Source organism: Ruditapes philippinarum, unplaced genomic scaffold (genome assembly GCF_026571515.1).
Source record: "Ruditapes philippinarum isolate M1 unplaced genomic scaffold, ASM2657151v2 ctg3618_1_1_1_1, whole genome shotgun sequence".
Taxonomy (NCBI): domain Eukaryota; kingdom Metazoa; phylum Mollusca; class Bivalvia; order Venerida; family Veneridae; genus Ruditapes; species Ruditapes philippinarum.
This window is the reverse complement of record NW_026852027.1, coordinates 9,073-30,296: the sequence shown is the minus strand read 5'-3', so window position 1 is coordinate 30,296 and position 21,224 is coordinate 9,073. Positions and strand designations below refer to the sequence as shown.

Here is a 21,224-nt window from a genome sequence, read left to right as displayed (position 1 = left end):
AATCAAACGCGGTTTCGTTTTCAATCTACTATAGACTTTGTATAAATGATATGAACCAATCATATAGCGATATACTTTCAAGAACTGTCACTGAAAGTTTAATAGGCGTAGATATAGAATAATACAATTTTATTTGAGTTCAATAATGTATGGCTTAAGCATTGTGGTTCGTCAGGCACCCCGGGCGTTCATTAAAGCTCCTGTAGCGTAACTTACGTCACGACACGAGCGATGTTGCGTTCATGATATAAAAAACAAACAAACAAACAAACAAAAATTAAACAACAAAAAAAAAATTCTTGAATCTTAACTTTCCCCCCGAAGTGTTTACTTTAGAGTCACGTGGTGTTTCTGGGTGCACCATTGAAGTAACCCTGTTAAACAAAGAAATTTCATTAAAATAGAAATAAATATACACAGATTGAAATCATTTCGGGGCAATTCCTTCATTATCCCACACAGCAAGTAGATATGGTCGAACTCGAAATGTACGAAAGACATTATTTCATTCACAAAAACAAGTCAAAATATCTATATTAAAGTTTATTTTAAAAAATGTCTGAATAATAAAATGGATATACAGTACTAAAAATATAAACAGCAATATCATGTAAACATTATACAATTGCGTACAAATAATGTTAAAAAGCGGAGACAGGAGGCATTTTTAACCCTTTGTATTAAACATTGGCTTATAAAATATAGTGTATTCACTAGAATAATGTTAGAATATTAAAAGGGCAATATTGAGATTTTTTGTACATGAAATGGCAGATGTTTTTTGTGTAACTGTCCATTTGACTTTTTTAGGATTTGAACCTCATTGGAAAGAGCCCCTTTAATATTTACCCTCTTTTTTGATATGGATTATTTGCTTTATCTGGGACATGAATTGTTAAAATTAGTAAACAAATATATAAAGGATTGGCATTAATGTAGTACATTAAGGAAAGGATGGTGATAATTTAAAAACGAAAATTTTTTTATGAATATGTTTACACCGGCATTTGTTTACGCACCTTATAAAATGTCCTTACGCACATAATGTTTGTATTTTGTTTGCCGAGAAATCACTTTGTAGTTTTTAGATATAATATTTTTAAACATAGAATGCTTCCGACGCAGCACAAAGTAAGTGAATTCCATTAGCTTTATTGAATATTTATTGTAATTAATTCCTTTGAAAAAGATTATATGTAAAAAAAACCTTTTAAATATTCGGTTGCGTTTCAATGCACATTCTGTCAATAATTTATATATTTATGGTAATCGGGCAATAAGGTATCTATAAATTTTAAGTTTGTTTCCTGTATCAATTTATGATATAATGAATGATTCGTTTTTTTTTCTTATGATAAAACATGATTCGTCCTTAATTACAAATATTCCCTCAGTATCAGATAGGCAAAGTAATTCGTAGCGCCAAAATACAGTCAACTGACGCGTTAAACAAAAGTAGCTCCTGTCGAACTTGTGTCGTATTCCACGATGCCGGGCATTTCGCTTTTTTCTAACTGCATGCAATTCCCCATCCGTACAAAATACATGAAATATGTTATGATAACATATGGATTTGTATCAATACAATTTTAAAACACGCTGTAAAACAAGTGAATTGTAAATATGCAAACCAGTTTCAAACATTATAGCCAATCAGTGCACGAATATCTACTTAAGACTTGCCTATAAGTGTCAACAAATACATGTGAAGTATTCAATAGTTCAATATTTAAATCATTTTGTTTACTTCATGCTTGTAACTGCGCATTGATATGAGAGTTTTTAAGCATACTATTGTACAACTAAATTCCTAATATAATATTTAATCAACCATTTAATAGATGATATATAACAGTATACCATAGCAGTTATTTATTTAACATATCGAATCAGCTTTTTGTGTGCATTACTAATTCATACAGACTCTTAAGAATGTAATATAGTCTTTCTCATTGACAAATTTCAATACATCTTGTCAAATTCTTCATCTACGGAACACCTTGATGGTTTTTATATGTAAAAAGCGAGTGATTATTATGCGTAAAATCCCCACAAGAACACCGCCAACGTCATAAGGACGATGGCGTTGACATTAAGGACTCGTTTCCACCATTTTGTTTCATGGATTGACAATTGTTTTCTTTCAATCGCTTTTTGCTCTTCGTCTGTCAATTGTGGTCCATCATCGTCGTGTTTCTCTATACCGCATATCCATTGACCGGCTTTCTTGTACCATGGCAGTGTCTCGTATTCCTCTGTTAAAATAAATATTTTAAAGTGAGAAACGTTTAATTATATTTCAGCTAGTTTACTGGTTTCTTTCCTCAGTTTCTCTTCTAATAGGAGGACCCCAATGATCGTAAAGTTACGGTTGCTGAATTCATATCACTCGCCCCTCACCGCTTTGGGTTCAAATCCCATTAGGGACTTTCAATGCTTTATCTGAGCAAGCTATCTAGCTTACTAAGGGAGTCTCGGTGGTTCTACTCAGGTGCCCGCCCATGCCTGAAATAATACCTAAGCTGTCCCTGCACCCGTAAATCTTGATATGTCGGTATCATTAGTCACTCAACAAAAAAATCCTGTTAAATGAACCAAAACAATTGCTTATTTGGGAATAAGTACATTTATGGTGATTTTGAATTTAGTACGGAAGTCGACCAAGTAACACTTTGTTCATATTTTGCTTTTGCTCTTGTATTTTGCTTTATCACAAATTACTTCAGAGCCATTGTTATTCTTTTAATTAATAAGCATATGTCATGCTCTAAACCCAATCATACATCTTTAAAAGAAAAACTAAGTGTGCTGTGCGTTTAGGTAAATTGACTTACGGTCAGATCCAAATACAGTTATACTCTTTGCCGTCGGTTCCACTTGAGCATCCTCAGATATGTCTATTCTCTCTTTCTGACTGTAGCGACTCCAGAATGTCAAACGGTGTAACTATAAAAAAAACACATATTAAATTGGTAACATAGTTTACTATGTTATTATTACAAACATTTATAAGAATATAATATAGTAACATCGATTTGATTAGGACAGTCGTAACGTTTCCACATCTGCTTCAGATGTTTTAATTTAATTATTATTTTAATCAAAGGCAAGTATCGTATGGCATGCCACTGCTGGTCAATTACATGTATAGAATGTGTTGGAAGTTACATGACCTGATATTTTTTCAATTTAGGCTGTAAAACATAAGTGTAAATGTTAGATAGGTGCAGCCGTGGCCAAGTGTTTGCGGTTATTGACTTCATACCACTTGTCCCTCACCGCTGTGGATTCAAATTCGGCAATTGCCTTTCAATTCTTTCATGTGATGAAGCTATCACGCTAATTTAGATGCATCTATAATAAACGGTGTGTCGCCTGAGGTCTTCCTCAACCAGTAAAACTTCCGAGTGGTTAAATGATCTTAACAGTTTTGGCGTGACGTAAAACCCACCCAAACAAAGTAAAAGATAGATAGATTGATACTCACGTGTTTGTCTTCAATGGGTTTCGTGAGAAGGCTGACGATGATGGTTACAATGACGCACAAAAGGAAGAGGATGCACCCGAAGTGAAGATAGTGAACGTCAGCAATGATTGCTGGCCGATGATCGTCTTCGGACTCCCCACAAGGTGGCACTGTGTACGCATACTCCCATGCAAAACGTATAATTCCCACAAGAAGTCCTACCATTAAACCCCAAAACGCACCCTGAAAAATTAATGTAATTTTTCACAATTACTGTAACGTACCCTGGAAAAAAGTAATTTGTAAATAGTAATCTGTAGGCAGGAGCTATTCTCAGTAATGCATAAACCATTGCCAGCCAAGGCAAAATGTGTATATCTAGCATTTAGAAATGATGCAAACGTTCTGCTGATCAAGTATTCCATACCGAATATTGTTTAAAGGGACTCCACTGAATTCTTTTTGACATGGTGGGACTGATAATCTTTTTTCGAGATCTGTGTACCATTTAATGTATGTCTAGACCAATAACTTGTTTGCAACATTTCAGATCATTTGCTCGATCCATTGTTCCTGAATCATTATTCTAATTGTGAAAAATGACCTAAATTTGTAAAACGTTGCAACGCTTTTTTTCCAAAACAGGCCTAAGAACAGCACAAAAATACGTTTTTAAATTCATTTTTGAGTGTAATTTATAATTATTATTTGCATATATTTCTGTTTAAAGGGTCCCAGCTGATCTTTATTATAAATGTAAATTTTATATTTTAGGCTCTCATAAGTTGAGTTCCTTTAAGATATTTTCTTCATATATCATACTTTCATTATAATGTCATCAGATACATGACCAACCTTAATGTTTTATTCTTTTAATTCTATTTAATATTTTAATATTGCTAAAAATCTACTAAAAGCAATTCAAATTTCAAAATAAGAAACATAGCATCAATATCAATTTTTATTTACCGTTTTCTGTGATAAGTATTCATTACAATATCGTTCAATTTACTGGCATAGCATAACATATCAAGTCTTAAGATATGTTTTAACTAGTTTTAATAATTGACATTGCAAAAAATCTTACTTTAAATTAATTTATCAGGCCAAACATTACTTTTAGAAGGCATTGATTATCTTTTCTTGCATAATTTTAGCAATTTTTTTTTATTCTTTCATTTTTGTATCACTTAATTCACATTGGAATGGGTCCATACACCATTATATTGATTTGCTTATTCAACTCATCTTTGAAAATTGAAGTTGTCTTAGAATAGACTTGCATTAGTTGTATTTACAGACCTGTTCATTTATTCGTTTCCAAAACACCGCCAGTACGTAAGTTGCACAGATAGGTGGCGCCAAAAAGCTTGTAATTGCCTGTATATAGTGAAATAACTCCCCAAAGTTCTGAACAATAGGAATCCATAGAATTGAAATGGCTACAAGAACTACAACACAAAGTCTGTAAATGAAAGATAAACGTAAAAAGTAAATACAAAATAAAGTATTCAAATTAGAAATATGTAACTAAGCATATAGGGTGTTTTTTCTTTAAAGGTCCTAAGGCATGCTATGCTGGTATTTTTATTTCTCAAACGCTTTACATTTTAATATTATAGTTTTAAAAAAATACTCATTGGTCAGTTATGTTAACAATCTTTTGTTTATACATTATTTTTGGTAATTAGTACAAAGTATTTGGTGTGGAAGTCAAAATACTACTTTGTTTACATTTTGCCTCTTTTATGAGAAAGAATTTCACATTCTGCACTATATTCTTCAGGCGATGAGCATCTAACATGCTCTTGACTATTATTTAAATGTTATAAAGGTCATGTTTGCCCTTAATAAAGAAGGAAAAATATATTTGTCTTTGAGGCATAATGCGCCTTTAAAGGTATTTTGCGTTATTAGTAATAAAAAGCAATGATACATAATATGGCCGTATAAAAACAAAATCATACTTAATCCTATAATAGTCTTCAGTAGGAATTTGTAAATGCTACTCAATCGAATTCTTTGATAAAAAGATTTTTTTTTAGAAATTTGCTCCAGACCATTATCTGGATATAACGTCATATAACTACGATATAACTAAATTATATAAGCCGCGCCATGACAAAACCAACGTAATGCATTTGCGACCAGCATGGATCCAGACCAGCCTGCGCATCCGCGCAGTCTGATCAGGATCCATACTGTTCGCTATCAGTTTCTCTACTTGTTATAGGGTTTGTAAGCGAACAACATGGATCCTGATGAGACTGCGCGAATGCGCAGGCTGGTCTGGATCCATGCTGGTCGCAATCGCATTATGTTGGTTTTGTCATGGCGCGGCTCAATTATATCTTATGAGATCACATGATCATCTAGTCTTATAAAAAAAAAATAGTTTGCTTTCGATGTATACATATGGACACATTTATTGATGTATCAAACATTAATTAAATCAAATTCTGTACTTTTAAGCCAATAATGAGTAAATATTTTTGGCGGGAAAATAAATTAGTTATTTTTACCTGCCAACCACCATAAGTTCTACATCAGAAGCATTTTTGCGGATTAATCTCCAAATATCCATCGTCATGATCGTACTGCTACTGTTAAAAATTGAAGTTAGAGATGAAATGAGAGCCGACATCATTACAGCCAACATCAGCCCTCTCAGCCCGGTCGGCATGATTTTAAGTACGAGCTTCGGGAAGGCAATATTCGTACAACCTTTCTCACTTTCGCATACTTCCATACACGACTTAGGATCAGCACAGGCAACTTCGTCTGAAATTTAAAAAAAGAAAGGAATTAGTATGCACTTTGGTTTAAAAGAATCATGCTTGACATTTATGCAAACGGGAGGCATTGCGGAGGAATGTCAAGGATTTATTTTCATCCGATGGTATAAAAAATAAATATTTCATGAGTGGCGTGAGCCATGAGTGAAATATGATAATTTTCATAGCACAAGATGAAAACAAATCCTGTATTTATAGAAAAAAACTTTAATTTTCTGTTAATTTTATACATTTTTTCAGTCGTTTTTTTTACATTACGATTTGACAGACATCCCCCCTTATGTTTGTGAATTGGCTGAATTTAGAAGAAAGTAGTCCAGGAATACCGAAAATATGTTTCACTGCAGTGAAAAAGATATTTTTACACTTAAAATACGGCAAATGAAAATACGCAATTCATTTCATCAATATTTCTCAATATTTCATTTATTAGTATATAATAAACAATTTCAGAAAACAGTTTTGTTCATTGCATCCTCAATTCTTCTTCAAAAGACACCTTATTAATCGTTCTGACATAATTATGAATGTTTGTTTTATTGTGTCCATGTATAAAACAGATTAATTTCTCTCTGTTTTTCAACATGTGTCTAGAAAGAGGATCTAACAAACTGTTTCCGTATATATATATACTTGGAGCTAAATACAACGGATAGGAAGCTCCGAAAAGATACGACAGTCAGATTCAGACCCACAATCCTTTGCGCGCTTCGGTGATAATCGGGTTTTCCCGCTAGTCTTCGATTTTTCGCGCTCTCGTTAAACACAGATATATACACAATATATTTAGCTCCATGTATATATATCTGTGATATATATATAAGAAGCGTTAAGACCTACCTGGGAAAAGAATTCTTGCAATCATTCCTGGGAACACTATTAGCCATAGTGGTAGAAATTTTAGATATCCCGCAAGAATAGTACCTGCCTTGGCGTGTGATAAATTCTTAGCAGCTAATGCTCTTTGTACGATAACCTGAAATTGAATGTTATATGACGTCAAAATGGTCGGGTGGTGACCCCAGAAGGTCTCGAACTGACGATCTGTTTGTGTGTCTAGCATATTTCGTACATATAATCACAATGTCGTTTCAATAAGAAAAAGTTATACCTTCTAAATGCATAACATTAACATTTGTACCAGTGTTTGATTAAACATATTTTACAAAATTATAGTACTCGACTCCTAGTCAAACTTCGGCAGCATAACAGCAACAACAACAACAACAACAACAAACAAAATAGAAACAGAAAACGAACCTGATCAGAGCACCAGTACCACACCGATGAAATTGTGAGACCAAACATTATTCCTGGCCAAGGGAGAGAACCGTCATCGTAACTTCTGATAAGATTCATAGAGTTATCTGGAGGAATACCACATTTCCAGTACGGGTAGCTGTCGTTACCGTAGTTAGCTTTAGTGGTTTCCGGCCACGCCTCAAAATATTTCTTTACAATTGCTTCGTAACCACCAACTTCTATGAAGCCTGGAATATACGAGAAAATAAATGCCAGAAATGACTTCCAACAATCATTTATAGGTTTTCAAACTTCTCTTAAAATGATTTGTTCATTGGGTTTTTTTTCTTCATTTATTTGTATCTGATCATCAGAAATAAACTAACATCCTCTTTACTTGTTCCAGCCTTAGAGTTACGTCACACCGGAAGCAGAAGCTCTCTGGACATTATCAGAATGCAAGTCTTAAGTATAAAAATAGACTATCATACATGTTCTAATGGTTTACCAGACTTTACATTGCTTCTAATTCAATTTCAGTATTTTTTTAGAAATCCGGAAGCTGATCATTCTTTTGTAGAAAAGGTAGATAAGTCTTTTCCATAGAATAATCTCCCTTTCCGGAAGTAAGTCAATATTTAAGCAAGGGAGCTAACTAGGTATTTAAATGATGAATAAACATCAGACGACAGTGCAAAGAAACCTACTCATAACCATGAGAATGAAAGCACCAATGACCATGATGACCACCTGGGCGAAATCTGTCCATATCACAGCCGTGAGACCTCCTGAAAATATATACAATGTATAAGAAAATAGCACAATAATATGCATACGTATACATGAGGTAACTTAATTGTAATAAACAATGAAGGACCCTAGATAATGTTGGTATAACTTTTGGTCCAACCCTTTTGTATGTACATTGTATTTATGCTTAAGATAATAATGTTAGATTGTGTAAATTTATCATGTACATAATATGCAATAAAATATAAACAGCCCAAAAGAGTGTATTAGGGTGCTATGACTGACAAATATTAAGGCAGTAAAATTACTGATGCATATAATTACATGATATTATAAAACTTTATCATATGATATTCTAAATTTGTCAAAACACTTCATTTATATTTTAGATTTATAAATACTTGATAATATCAATCAGATAAAAATCCATATTTCCCACATTTTATATCCCATAATTAAATTAACAATTTGGCGTACTGAAAATTCTTTTGGGTTAATTAGAAATGACAATTTTTCATTTACAAACAACAACAACAACAACAACAAACATACAAACATATATATCACCTGCTATTGTGAATAGAGCAGAGACCGCCAGTAAAATAACAACTGCTAAATAGAGATTCATAGTTACTGACTGGGTGATAAATAACGCCCCAGAATACAGATCAGCCTGAAATGTAATAAAATTACAAATAAACATTATTTTCCGGGAAAAAATTCAAGAGAAAATTATTTTTTTTTTGTATTTTTTACATTACTTTATAGCAATTTCATATTTTGAAAGTTTACAAGACCAAAATGCATACAGACCGGGTCTCTATCATTGTTAAAAATGTAGATATTTTGTGTTGAAAGTATGACAGCGCGTGGAACCAGACTATAATAGTACTTCCAGTCATCGGACATTGCCGGAAAACTATCGGACAAACGCAGCGGGCAGTCATTGGTTGTAACTTGACACAAGATAAGATAAGATAATTAGGTGTTTCACACTATAAGACCGGTGCTAGGGTGTGTTGACGATGTCGCGCATTTACCGGTGCCGACCATAAAAGTCTAAATCAAATCAGATCAAACCTGCAATATTTTAAATTCATTTTAAAGTGTGGCGCGACGTTTATAGGTATTCTAAGTTTCCAGTTTTTATGTCTTCAAGTTTTGATTGGTCAAAATAATAAAATCAAGGAAACAACATTTTAACTGAAGCAATCAAGATAGTGACACCCAGGTTGTATGAAGTTCAGAACACTGTTTTATTTTCAGAATGATGACTGATGAATCAAATCAAAAATAAAATTTATATAAAAACAACCTAATTTTGTGATCAAATACCGCGACACCGGTATATGCAAAATCATCGTCGTTTACCCACGGTATATATTCCGTACATATTACATAATATATATGTAGTATGTACGGAATATATAACGTGGGTAACCGACGATGATGCAAAATAGACCCGAGTTTTGTTGTCAGCAACGCAACCGTCTCACATTATTGAAATAGAAAAGAATAGTATAACTTTTATTTACAGTCAAGACATATAAACCAAAATAATAATGAGATCAACGATCAAATGAAGATGTTATGGGCAATAAAGCCCGATTCGTATAAGCAATAACAATGAACTGAAAATGTAACTAATAACCTAGACTTAACAATGAAAAATATCAATGATATCAAATGATACTTATATAATATAAGCAATAACTGCATTACTGTATCTTATGATAAGTTTTATTTTAAATCACAACTTCAGAAAGTCTTTACAAAAAGATTAGATTATAGCTGTAGTAGAAATATCTGTTCTATCTTTTTAAGTCACATCTTTGCTACATAAAAATGGATATGTCTTTGACCTGTGAACAATTAATTTGTTATGAATATATAGGTATTACTACTGAACCGAAACTTTGGGGTTGAAGCATGTGTGAGGTGCGACTGACCTTTCTCGAGCTAGTATTTAAAACTTTACATGATTTGCTGATCATTTGGGACGCAGCCAAGCGTTTGGGGGTTGGGGCGGTGGAGGGTGTAAAATAATACAATTTATCATTACTCATCATAATAACTTACTGATATTTTTGTAAAAACATATAGTGCTAAAGCTAACACTGCTAGATACACTCGAATTCTTTGCCCGCCGAATCGTTTTCTCAAATATTCTGGCATAGTAAATACCTGAAATTAAACAATGTAAATTGATAATTTCTGATTGAATTTAGTTTCCAGTTACGCTGTATATCAAATATGTTTCTTTTAATTAATTTACATGACGACAAAATATGAAAAGAAAACTTTACTAATTTAGATTAAAACGTGCATATAAGGAACTTGAGATATCTCTGAGACAAATGCGCATGCCCTGATATTGTATATTGTTCAAAATACGAAAAGGTTCCAATTTAGTATCTTTAACTATTAGCAGGAATCTTTCTTTAAAAAAGCTATATTCAAAAGATGAATACAGATTCAAAGTATCCCTAGCCTTGTGTGCTGAAAGTAATTAGCCGTTGTCATCAGTATTCGTGCAGTCTGGCGAGGCTCCATATTGTTAGATGCTAACATTTTGTATTTTGCTATTGAAATCCCTCGAACTTTGAATGGAAAGTTCTGAATTCAAACCTGGACAGATTCATTATAGAAATATAGCAGGTTAAGGATGAGCTATCAATATTTCTGGAGACAGACGTATGATATTGGAAATAACTTCTCCTGTAGTTGTGTGAAGATAGAAATATTTCTGATATGGTATTGGTTACATCCATAAACTGACCCTTAGAAAGGTATTTCTTTAGATTTGTTTAAAGGGGCCTTCAGCTTTTATTGTTGTGTTGTTTTAAACTGAAGTATTTCAGAAATTCTATCTTGGAAAAGTGCATAAAAAAACTGTAGGTCATCTTCAAAGCAGCATCCCGAGTGCTTTTTATAACGCAACAGGGGCGTTCGTTTCTAAATATAGAAGTTCGGGAAACCAATCTCTTTAAATATTGAGAGCGGACTGTAGATTACATTCTTATTGTTTGTGTATTTTATCGTCGGCAAATTTCATTTTCAACCCTAATTCTTTTGATTTGAGAAATATATGAAAAGATTTATCTAAAAATAACATATTAAATCTTTAGAAAAGCTGAATGCCGATTTAATGTCCATATTCTCTCATAGTATATCAAAACTAACTATGAAAATGTGTTACTAGTATATGGCAATACGTACCCCTGCTGCGGTGTAAACCGGAACAAAGAGCCATCCTAGCAGCATTAGAATGAATATAGCCTGTAAATTATAAACAGTATAAGTATTTATTATAAATCACAGAACGCTCATACATTAATCTATCCGCAGATTGTTTTATCACTTGACTCAGGAACTTTAGGTTTGCTAATATTCATTTGCAAATCGTTTTGTACTCATCTCCTTTATTGACAATCGTCCTAAATGTTGAAATGGGTGTACAGAACAATTCTCATAAACTTGGGGCCACAAACCGCCATTGGACTCCCGACTGGCGTCAGTGTAATTTGCAGCTTATCTGGGACTCGAATCCCGTACCATTGGATGACCATTCCTAAGCTTTGCTAATTACGCTACCAGACCGCTAAAACCTTATGTAACCTATTTATGGTTCGTTCCTTATTCAGTGACAGACAATAATTACGTGACCAAACAAAAATACATATACACTATAATACAGTGACATACAATAATACAGTGTCATACAAAAATACCGTGACATATACAATCATACAGTGACATACAATAACACCGTGACACACAATTATACCGTGACATATCATTATACCGTGACATATTATAATACTGTAACAAAGAATGATACCTTTAAGTACAATAATGCTGAGTGACACACTAATATTTAGAGTAATGTAAACAATTCTCAATAACTATCTGTAAATACTTACATTAAGTTCGAACACGGCAATACCAATCCCATTGGACGCCCCTGAACCTGCCAACCCGACGAAATGCCCGCTGCCAATGTTACTAGCAAACAATGAAGCGCCGACCTTGAAAATAAAATCATTCAACAATTTATATTCACATACAAATAGACTTTCAGTGAAAAAAAACTGTATGATCGTGTGCCTTTTCTCTACTTGTTAGTGCCATATGATATTGTTAAAGGCGCATAATGCCTCGGAAACGAATAAATTTAACATCTTTCTAAAGGGCAAATATGAAATTTATAACGTATAAATCATGGTTTTCAGAAGAAAGTAGCGCTAAATGCCGAGTAAGGTCATAATAAAAGAACCAAAAAATGTAAACAAAGTAGTATTTTGACTTGCATGAAAGATACTAATTCACTATGAATTACATAATTGACTAAAAAATCAAGAAAAGGAAGAAAGGTGGTTCAGGAAATGGTCCAAAGAGAAATGTTTTGGAAACCTTAAAATTACACCAAAAATGGGAAATAAAAATAAAAGCATTGCTGTGACAAAATGGGCCTTTAACGTCTAGCTATTACAGTCTAGCTCTTAACAGTTTAGATCAACAAAATTAAATACCTACCTAGAAAACAGACAAGGTTGGGTACAATGTTATTTTGGTTATGTATGAATACATCTTCAAAATTTAACATAATACTTGCTTTACGCAAAGCCCCATCAAAAACTAACTTTATTATGTACATATAAATTATGTAAACACAGATTTAGTTTCCAAGGCTACTGAAATTATTTTGAGTACAATAAAGTTTTCGTATAAAAAGATATATATCAGTCTAATTGCCAACAGCTGTACTGTGATTTAATTATTAAAACAGAAACATTTCTATGTTTTTGCCATGCTCATGTACAATATAATGTTTTATGAATAGCAATATTAAAATTATGTGTTAACTATCAGATTCTGCGCGTTCAGCCTTTTACAAATCGAAAATATGTCATAATTTGTTCACATATTTACCTACATAAATCGAGTAATATTTGCATATTATAAAAGTTTTAAGTAGGGTACTAGGACAATCATGGATATGCATAAACTGTTCAAATAAATTTATGGCTCGCATTTTTGAACGTTTAATTCTTTAAATATTTGAACAGATAGACTATTTCTTCGGTACATTGACTCTATGTATATTGACCCAACTAGATCTATGTTACTATATTTGAATAACAAAACGCTTCACACACTTTTCGTTTTTAAAAGTCACCCATGAGGCTATGTATAGATATATAACGGAAGAGGAAACATAAAGGTGTGTTTTTAATCATTTTTTTCTTTCATAACCATGACATTAATTTATAATTTTGTTAGATTTTCGCTTGACAAGGATTATTCTTATTAACATTGTCTCTTTCTCACGGAACAAGCCCCTCCCTGCTTCGCGGGTATCAATAATATAATTATAATGATATCTGTATTTAAAGAAAGTAACACATGAAGATATACCATCGTAGAAAAAAATAAAATATCTTAATTTTAAATGTGGCCTTTTAAACAAGTATATATTCGCACCGATCATATATGATGCCCCTTTTTGGCATTTCTAGAGGCGAAATGTGACGGGACATTGTTGGGGCTGCGTTCCGCGACCATTGCTGTCTTGCTCTTTTTTACCTAAACTCACATATTATCTATAAAATGGTAAATGTACTTTTATGTAAAAAAAGTATTCTCTATTATCTATCTATATCATATGGACAAGTATTGACAAAGTATCATAACATATCAGTTATGTAAACACAAAGTCAGAAAAAACACCATTTTTCAAGGTTAAACAACTTAAAATCTGAAGCTATGCAGGTATGATGTTTAATCAGATAGGTTTACTTGTTTACAAATTTAGTGCACGTCATAACAATTTGTCAGTTGTAGGCATTTCATGATTTTTGAAATATGTGACGAGTTCGTTTAAGGGCACTTGACATTTTGCAGTGTTTAAGAGTACCTCGTCAAGATATCGGCAAAACAAAGCGCGCGAGTGCACTCTTAAAACGCAAGACGTGAAAGCCGTCACGAGTCGGTGGGGATAATTATAAAATTTCTTAATGAATGTTTCTAAATATTATAGTTTTCCTATAAAGCTTCACCCCACCCTCACAGATGAGTGCCAGAATGATAAGAACAAAAATAACTGAAGAAAATATTTTAAAGTGAAATTATGCACGCTTCTTCACAATAAAGCTGAATTGATTACATACTTCAAAAGATTAACTTATTATGGTGGACCAACAGTTGATATTGGAAAATATTAAGGATAAAATATAAGTCTGCCAAAAATATAAAAAAGACTGCCCCACTGTTTTTATAAATTGAATGTTACAGGTAAATTCCGATGGGTATTTACAACCTTTGGTCACGTTAGTTATTTATCGTTCATGCAAAGTAAATTATAAAATTGAAAGTGTTAACTTACTGTTGATTCACTTAATACCCACGATTGGGCATGATGCCCATTTTACTGAACAATTCGCGTGATAATTTTAGAGTTTTATGTAAATATGACATAAGGACTAGTTAATATCACCATAATAACATTTCTACCCTTTTGTTAGAAAAAACACGCTGTTCATATCTGTATATGGTTTTGATATATTTCTGTATTTATAAATAGCGTCTCTGACTATATTAAATCAGTGTATTTTGTACATTTATCAACATCGTGTGCTAATTAGAACAGAACAGAACGGAACAGAACAGAACAGAACGGAACAACTCTGTTCTGTCCTTTTCTGCTAATTAGAACAAGTTTTCAATTTCATATAAAATAACAACAATATGTAAGCGTGCCGCTTTAGTTGCAATCCGCGACGAACTCGTTAAGAGTATACGTATACATCGTCATTTAAACTATTTAACATGAATTGAAATTTTATCAATCAAAAGTTATGTATAGTGAATTTGCACATGAAATATTTGCACATATCTAAAACTAAACGCCCCCATAATTTATGAGTTAACATTTTTGAAAAAAAAAATAGATAGATGAATAAATAAAAATAAAAAAATCTTAAGATAGACTTACGAAGATTGTAAAAATTATGTCATACATATGGCACTTTGTATAATAAATATTCATAAAATATTTAAAGAATATCATAACTCTAGGAGTGTGCTGCTTTAAAGAAAAAACAAACTTAATACGACATAGTCTGCATAAAATCTGAATAATTATTTAACATCTATGCAATCCGGGGAGGGCCACGAACATCATTCAAGTAAATCTTGTTTGTACCTGCATTTTAAGCTTTACTTATAAATCTTTAATTTTTATGAATTTTGATTTTGCTTGAATTTTGAATTTAAACAGCATTTTCATGTATCATAATGCATCAAAAAAATGTTAATCGATTGCTTTAATGGTGGAATATTCCGGCAACGGAAATCTAAGAAATTATAGTAACACATATACCCTTCTACAACTATTTCGGACGTCTGCCAATACATCATTATAGTATCAAGGAACATTTTAATCAAACCAATGCTACTGCTTTAGACATTGTTGTTGTTGTTTTATTTTTTTCTCAAGCTTTAAACATACACTTTTAATGGTTGTTATTTGATTCAAGGCAACTGTGCTGTTAAAAATCCAGAAAGTAAAGGCATGAAGGTCAATATCAAAAGATATGATAGTTTGGTATCTGTTGTTTTTTTTATTCGCCAAAATTACTATAAGACAGTTGTCTGTTTATACGTTTACACCCATGTTGAAAATGTTAGCGACGTAATCACGTGGTTTTTTAACATACCGCTGTTTGATAACGGTGCTATGTCAGAAGGTCTCTGTCCGTAAAAATTAAAAATCTTCCGGGTTGATAAGGTCAAAACTGACCAATGAAAACTAATCAAAAACTTTCTAAACCTCAGTCTTTGTTAATATAAAGTTGTTCCATTCTGGATGAACCGAATAATTCAATTGATTTGAGATAAGATATTTAAATAAAGTGCTTTTTTATTCTGTTCAATTAAGATATGTTAATACTTCTTCATCTACTTCATCTTATCATAATGATAAAAAGAATTGATGAAATACATGATCAAATTTGTCATCCCAAGATAGAGCGAGTGGGATGAATGTACATGTATACTTTGAACGTATAAAAATATTCCTAAACAACCACCTGCAAATCGGACAGACATAGCTTATACTACGGCAGTGGTATGCATTTTGAATAAATTTATTTATGCAAGTCACGCACTCGCATCACTTGAAATCAAGGTTATGCTTGATTTTATTTTGCAAGTTTTTATGTAACAAGAACATCTATAAAATCTAGCCTTGGTCATTATTCTTGAGAATTTATGCGAAATCAGTTGTCTTATATCTGAAAACCTTTTATTGATCTGGTGAAAGTATTTTAGAAATGAAACGAGACGATGATAACAATGAATACATAATAAGCCCGCATTTTTTTATTTTTTTTTTTAAGGGAGGGGGGGGGGCGAGTTTGGGTATTTTGTTGTTATTTTTTAAATTTCGGTATGGATTGCCGTGATATAAAGCTGGTACCCCAATTGTGTAATCTCATTTCTGATAATTCGTATATACGTACCGGGATCCAGTGCATGCTCCTTCCGGCTAAGAAGTACCCTTTCACACTTCCTCTGTTTCGACATGATGACTGAAAAAGAGTAGAATATATCCGAATATAAAAGCCAAGTTTGTACAAAACATATTGAAAATACAAAACAACGGAGAAATGCAGACTATTAAATTAGACTTTGATTTCGAATAACTGACGTGAACTTTTTTTCCTTACAAAAAGGTAACATGAAAATTTACGAGAAAGGTAGTTGGTAAATTTTTATCGCAAAAGAGGACTTAAGGCTTAGCATATTTTAGATAAATTCTGTAAATCAAAATACATTTTGGAGATATGTATATGTCCTGGTTTACAGACTTCTTAATAACAGAAATTCTGAAATAACATGAACATTTTATATATTAAAATAATATCAAAAGCTAATAGCAATAACAAAAGATTGATTCAGGTTTTTATCAAACTTTAAGCTACATTGTATTAATATTAAAGTACGATGATAAAGAGGCTACGTAGGTGCAATTCTGATTTGAAGTGTTTATCAAAGATAAAGTGAATTGTACGTGCGCGGCTAAAATATCTACAAACTATCATAATATTGACATAATGACAGTTGCCTGTTTACAGGTTTTCACCCTTAGAAGAATGTAAGTGACGTAATCATGTGATCTTTTAACATACCACTGTTTGATAACGGTGCTATGCTGGACGGTTCCGTTCTTCGAAAATAAGATATCATCCGGGTTGATAAGGTGAAAACTGACCAATAGGGAACGAGTTAAAAATGATAAAGGTGAAAACTGATCAATGGTGAACGAATTAAGAATTATTAAAGTCAGTGTAAAAAAGTACGGAAACCAAGATTGACCATTTGTAGCTGCAAAACATGTTTTGTCGCTGAGCAGAACGCCTGTTTGTGTATCGTTTAAGGACAAACAATGACGCATAAGAAATGATAATTTTCTTCTCAAGTGTCTGAATATCTTTTAATTGATCTCAAATAATGCACGATGCAATTATGTAATTATACTGTTTTAGACTTCATTCATATCATTTCGGTAATACAATGCTTCATTCCATTATATCTTATAAGCCGGTTTTCAAGTGAGACCTTACTAGGTCTACAACTGACACGATTTCTATATCGAATAATGCAAAAAGTACAAATTTTTAAACTAACCAAGGTATGAATGATGTGATTTATTTTGAATCCGAAAAAGATAAGGAAAATTGATTTCGAGCGTATGTTTACCCATGGCCAAAAATGCTTTAATTTAACGATAAGTAAATACGAAACTATATTCACAAAGAACAAGACATTTGTTGTCCATGTATATGGCAAGTGTACCTTCACTCAATGCATAAATGTTGACCCATCTTCCATTAAATCAAACAAACATTGGATGTACATGTTTTACATGCAAAATAGTGTGGTAACAAAGCCTGATAATTTCAAAATATGGATACTTGTCCGCAGTCTGAGAGCTTGAAATCTGGGCTGAGTCTTGAGTTCCATTTTTATGAAAGTCGATGAGTGAACAAGTTTCAAAATTAGATTTTAAAATTTTTAAAAGTTAAGAATATTTCGAGCTTAGTTTACCCGTGGCAAAAGCTGGACGTTACACTGAAACTATATTAAAAAACAAAAATTTGTTTCCCTGTTTCAAGTGGTTTACTAAATATCCCCGTAAATAAAAATTTGGGTCGCACTGTTATGAAACAGGAAAAATAAAAATTCATAATATGATCTTTCCAATGTGGTTTTAATTTAGCCCTTTTTACCCGTATGTTCCAGTGAAATCCATGATTTTCCAGTTCTGTTAATTGGAATACTGCTAACTCTTAGATACGTGAACGTGTAAAAAACGTTGGACGCTACAGGAGCTAGAATTCAAATTCTTTGCAAGTTAACATTCGAAAAATCAAATTACATCTTCATACATCTTTTTTATAAAAGAAGTTATAAACTAGAAAAATGACATGCGTAATCGGGTTACACAACATTTACACACGAGGTAATCGGGTTGATGCACATCTTCACAGTCAGCTGAGTTTCAATTGAAATGTTAAAATTACAATTTGGTCTCCAAAAACGCTAAATTTCGTTTAAAAACTCGTCCATGCGAACGATGATAAGCAATTAAAGAATAGTTTGGCGAGCACTTTATACATCGACAAGGTTATGTTTGCCTGACTTTGTAGCAAAACAAATTAAAAAGTTATAAAAGTAGGTTGCGGAAAACAGGTTTCGGGGGTCATCGGTGCCCATTAAACTGTTGGCCATTAAGTTTTACAATTGATACTGTTTAATTGAAAGGTGAAAATATGGTCAGAGGGCGGTATGTGTTAAACCGTTGAAATTAATACTCTAGTCTCCTTGAAGAAAAAAAGAGTTCTTCTATCTGCAAATAAATGCGATTTGATTTTTCTTCAAACAGTAAAATGCAAACGTGAGCATATTCAAATCTTTAATTCATACACATTATATCATCATCATCATCATCATCATCATCATCATCATCATCATCATCATCATCATTATCATCATGATCATCATCAACATCAACACAATCATCGTCATTATCATCATCATCATCACATCATCATCATCATCATCATCACTGTCATCATCATCATCCTCAACAACAACAAAAACAACAAAATCATCATCATCAACAACAACAAGAGCATTATAATCATCTTCATGGTCACCATCATCATCATCATCATCATCAACAATCATCATCAACAACAACAACATCGTCATCATGATCATCATCAACAACAACAACAACACTATTATGATGATGATCATCATCACCACCAATATTTATTATTATTTTATCATCATGTTGAAATGACACCAGCAGTGATAAGTTCCACGAAGCAGATACAAGACTATATACCTTAGTAGTTCAAATAGGCTGTAATCTTTCTTTACAATTTGAGCTTGAATACTAATCAGTATTAAATATTTATCATCATGCATGCAAATTATTATCCAATTACTCATTGACATTAAAGAATGCAGCAACAATACCATGTTCATCATTTTTGTATTTGTCCAGGATATTGTTTGTCAAAAATGTTTTGTTTTTGGACGTTCCCTAAAAAGTATTTATACGCGTAAAGGTTGACCCTATAGGAGTGTATGTAAGCCACAGTTGCTCTTATACATGTAAACCATTACAGAATCCGTCACGCATTTCAAATCACATATAACGTGCATGCATAATGATTTTTGTTGAAAATTTAAATTTATATACATTTATTTACACGGTAGAAACAGGTGTTTCAGAATTCATTTTCGAAATGAAATGGATAAAAGAATCGATAATACAAATTGTTAATAAAACATGCATATGTATATTATCATAATTTAGCCTGAAAGTGTCCTTGTTAATTGACACCCTTTAATAAAGGGCACAAATGAACTTAATCGAACTATCGATGAAATCATGTTATTTATTGGTAAAGAGCAACTATCCTTCACGTGTGTTTAAGTGTTTTTAAGTGGTAAAACTTCAAACGTTTTTGTTTTGTTTTATTTTGCCTTAAAGGTTACACCAAAATGTTTAAAAAGTTCGCACATAGGTAAATGTCTTAATTTCAGGAGAGATCTATTTATATATATGTAGATCTGATTGTTTGCTATTCATATGCAATAATTATTTTCAAACAACCGGTTTTATGATTTGAATATTGTAAACATGTTTCGTCTTTTGTAATAATTTTCAATAAAGTTATTGTTTTAGATGAAATATCTTTATGACAAATTGTAAATCCTCTAAATATTGTTATTTGTCGACAAACATTAACATTTAAACTTTACAGACGAGTATTTCTTTTCGTTCAATGCAATAATACCATACAGTACTAATCGTCTGTTTGAAATACAAATGTTTTAATAAATAAATAATTAAATAAATAAAATTAAATAAACATACGTACCCATATACCGACAGAGATAACTGCCACAAAATATCCAAGAATCACTAAAATGTCTCCCCAATGTAACTCGTTTCGTTGAATAGCCATATTTGCTTTAAAACTTTAAGTGAAAATAAACAACCGCCATGCAGGTAAGGCCATATACAGCTGTCTACCTTTAATGATTCACCTTCGTTCCACTTCGTTGATTACATTCGGTATACCTTTAAAGGTAGTTGATTTAGGGCATGTAATAGATAACAGTTCAAATAAACCATCTTCATTATGAACTGGCGTAGTAAACATGTTTGAAATTACATTATTTTTTTCTCACTTCAAAGTGCGTGCATTTGCACTTTTGTTTAAAAACAAGATTTATATGTTATTTATAAGTGCATTGTAAATTTTATGTTTTTTATTTGCTTAAAATGGATTTTGACTTGAATATATATAAAGATTTTGACTTGAATATATATAAAAATAACATTATCTATATTTAAAACATTGTAAACGGAGAAATATGTTTCTAAA

At 32.2% G+C, this 21,224-nt stretch overlaps 1 protein-coding gene across 1 annotated transcript; it reads right to left on the bottom strand.

Annotated features, from left to right (window-relative positions):
* Nucleotides 1-528: 528 nt before the first annotated feature.
* On the bottom strand, nucleotides 529-20,888 carry LOC132747058 (sodium/glucose cotransporter 4-like). Its single transcript, XM_060736369.1, has 14 exons — nucleotides 20,715-20,888; nucleotides 16,776-16,844; nucleotides 12,177-12,281; nucleotides 11,473-11,532; nucleotides 10,333-10,437; nucleotides 8,821-8,926; nucleotides 8,211-8,291; nucleotides 7,522-7,751; nucleotides 7,102-7,237; nucleotides 5,989-6,247; nucleotides 4,769-4,931; nucleotides 3,488-3,709; nucleotides 2,835-2,946; nucleotides 529-2,255 (listed from the first exon to the last, which is right to left on the bottom strand). Exons 1-14 carry the CDS (start codon nucleotides 20,799-20,801, stop codon nucleotides 2,035-2,037), a joined length of 1,956 nt encoding a protein of 651 aa, XP_060592352.1. The 5' UTR covers nucleotides 20,802-20,888; the 3' UTR covers nucleotides 529-2,034.
* Between the last annotated feature and the right edge of the window lie 336 nt (nucleotides 20,889-21,224).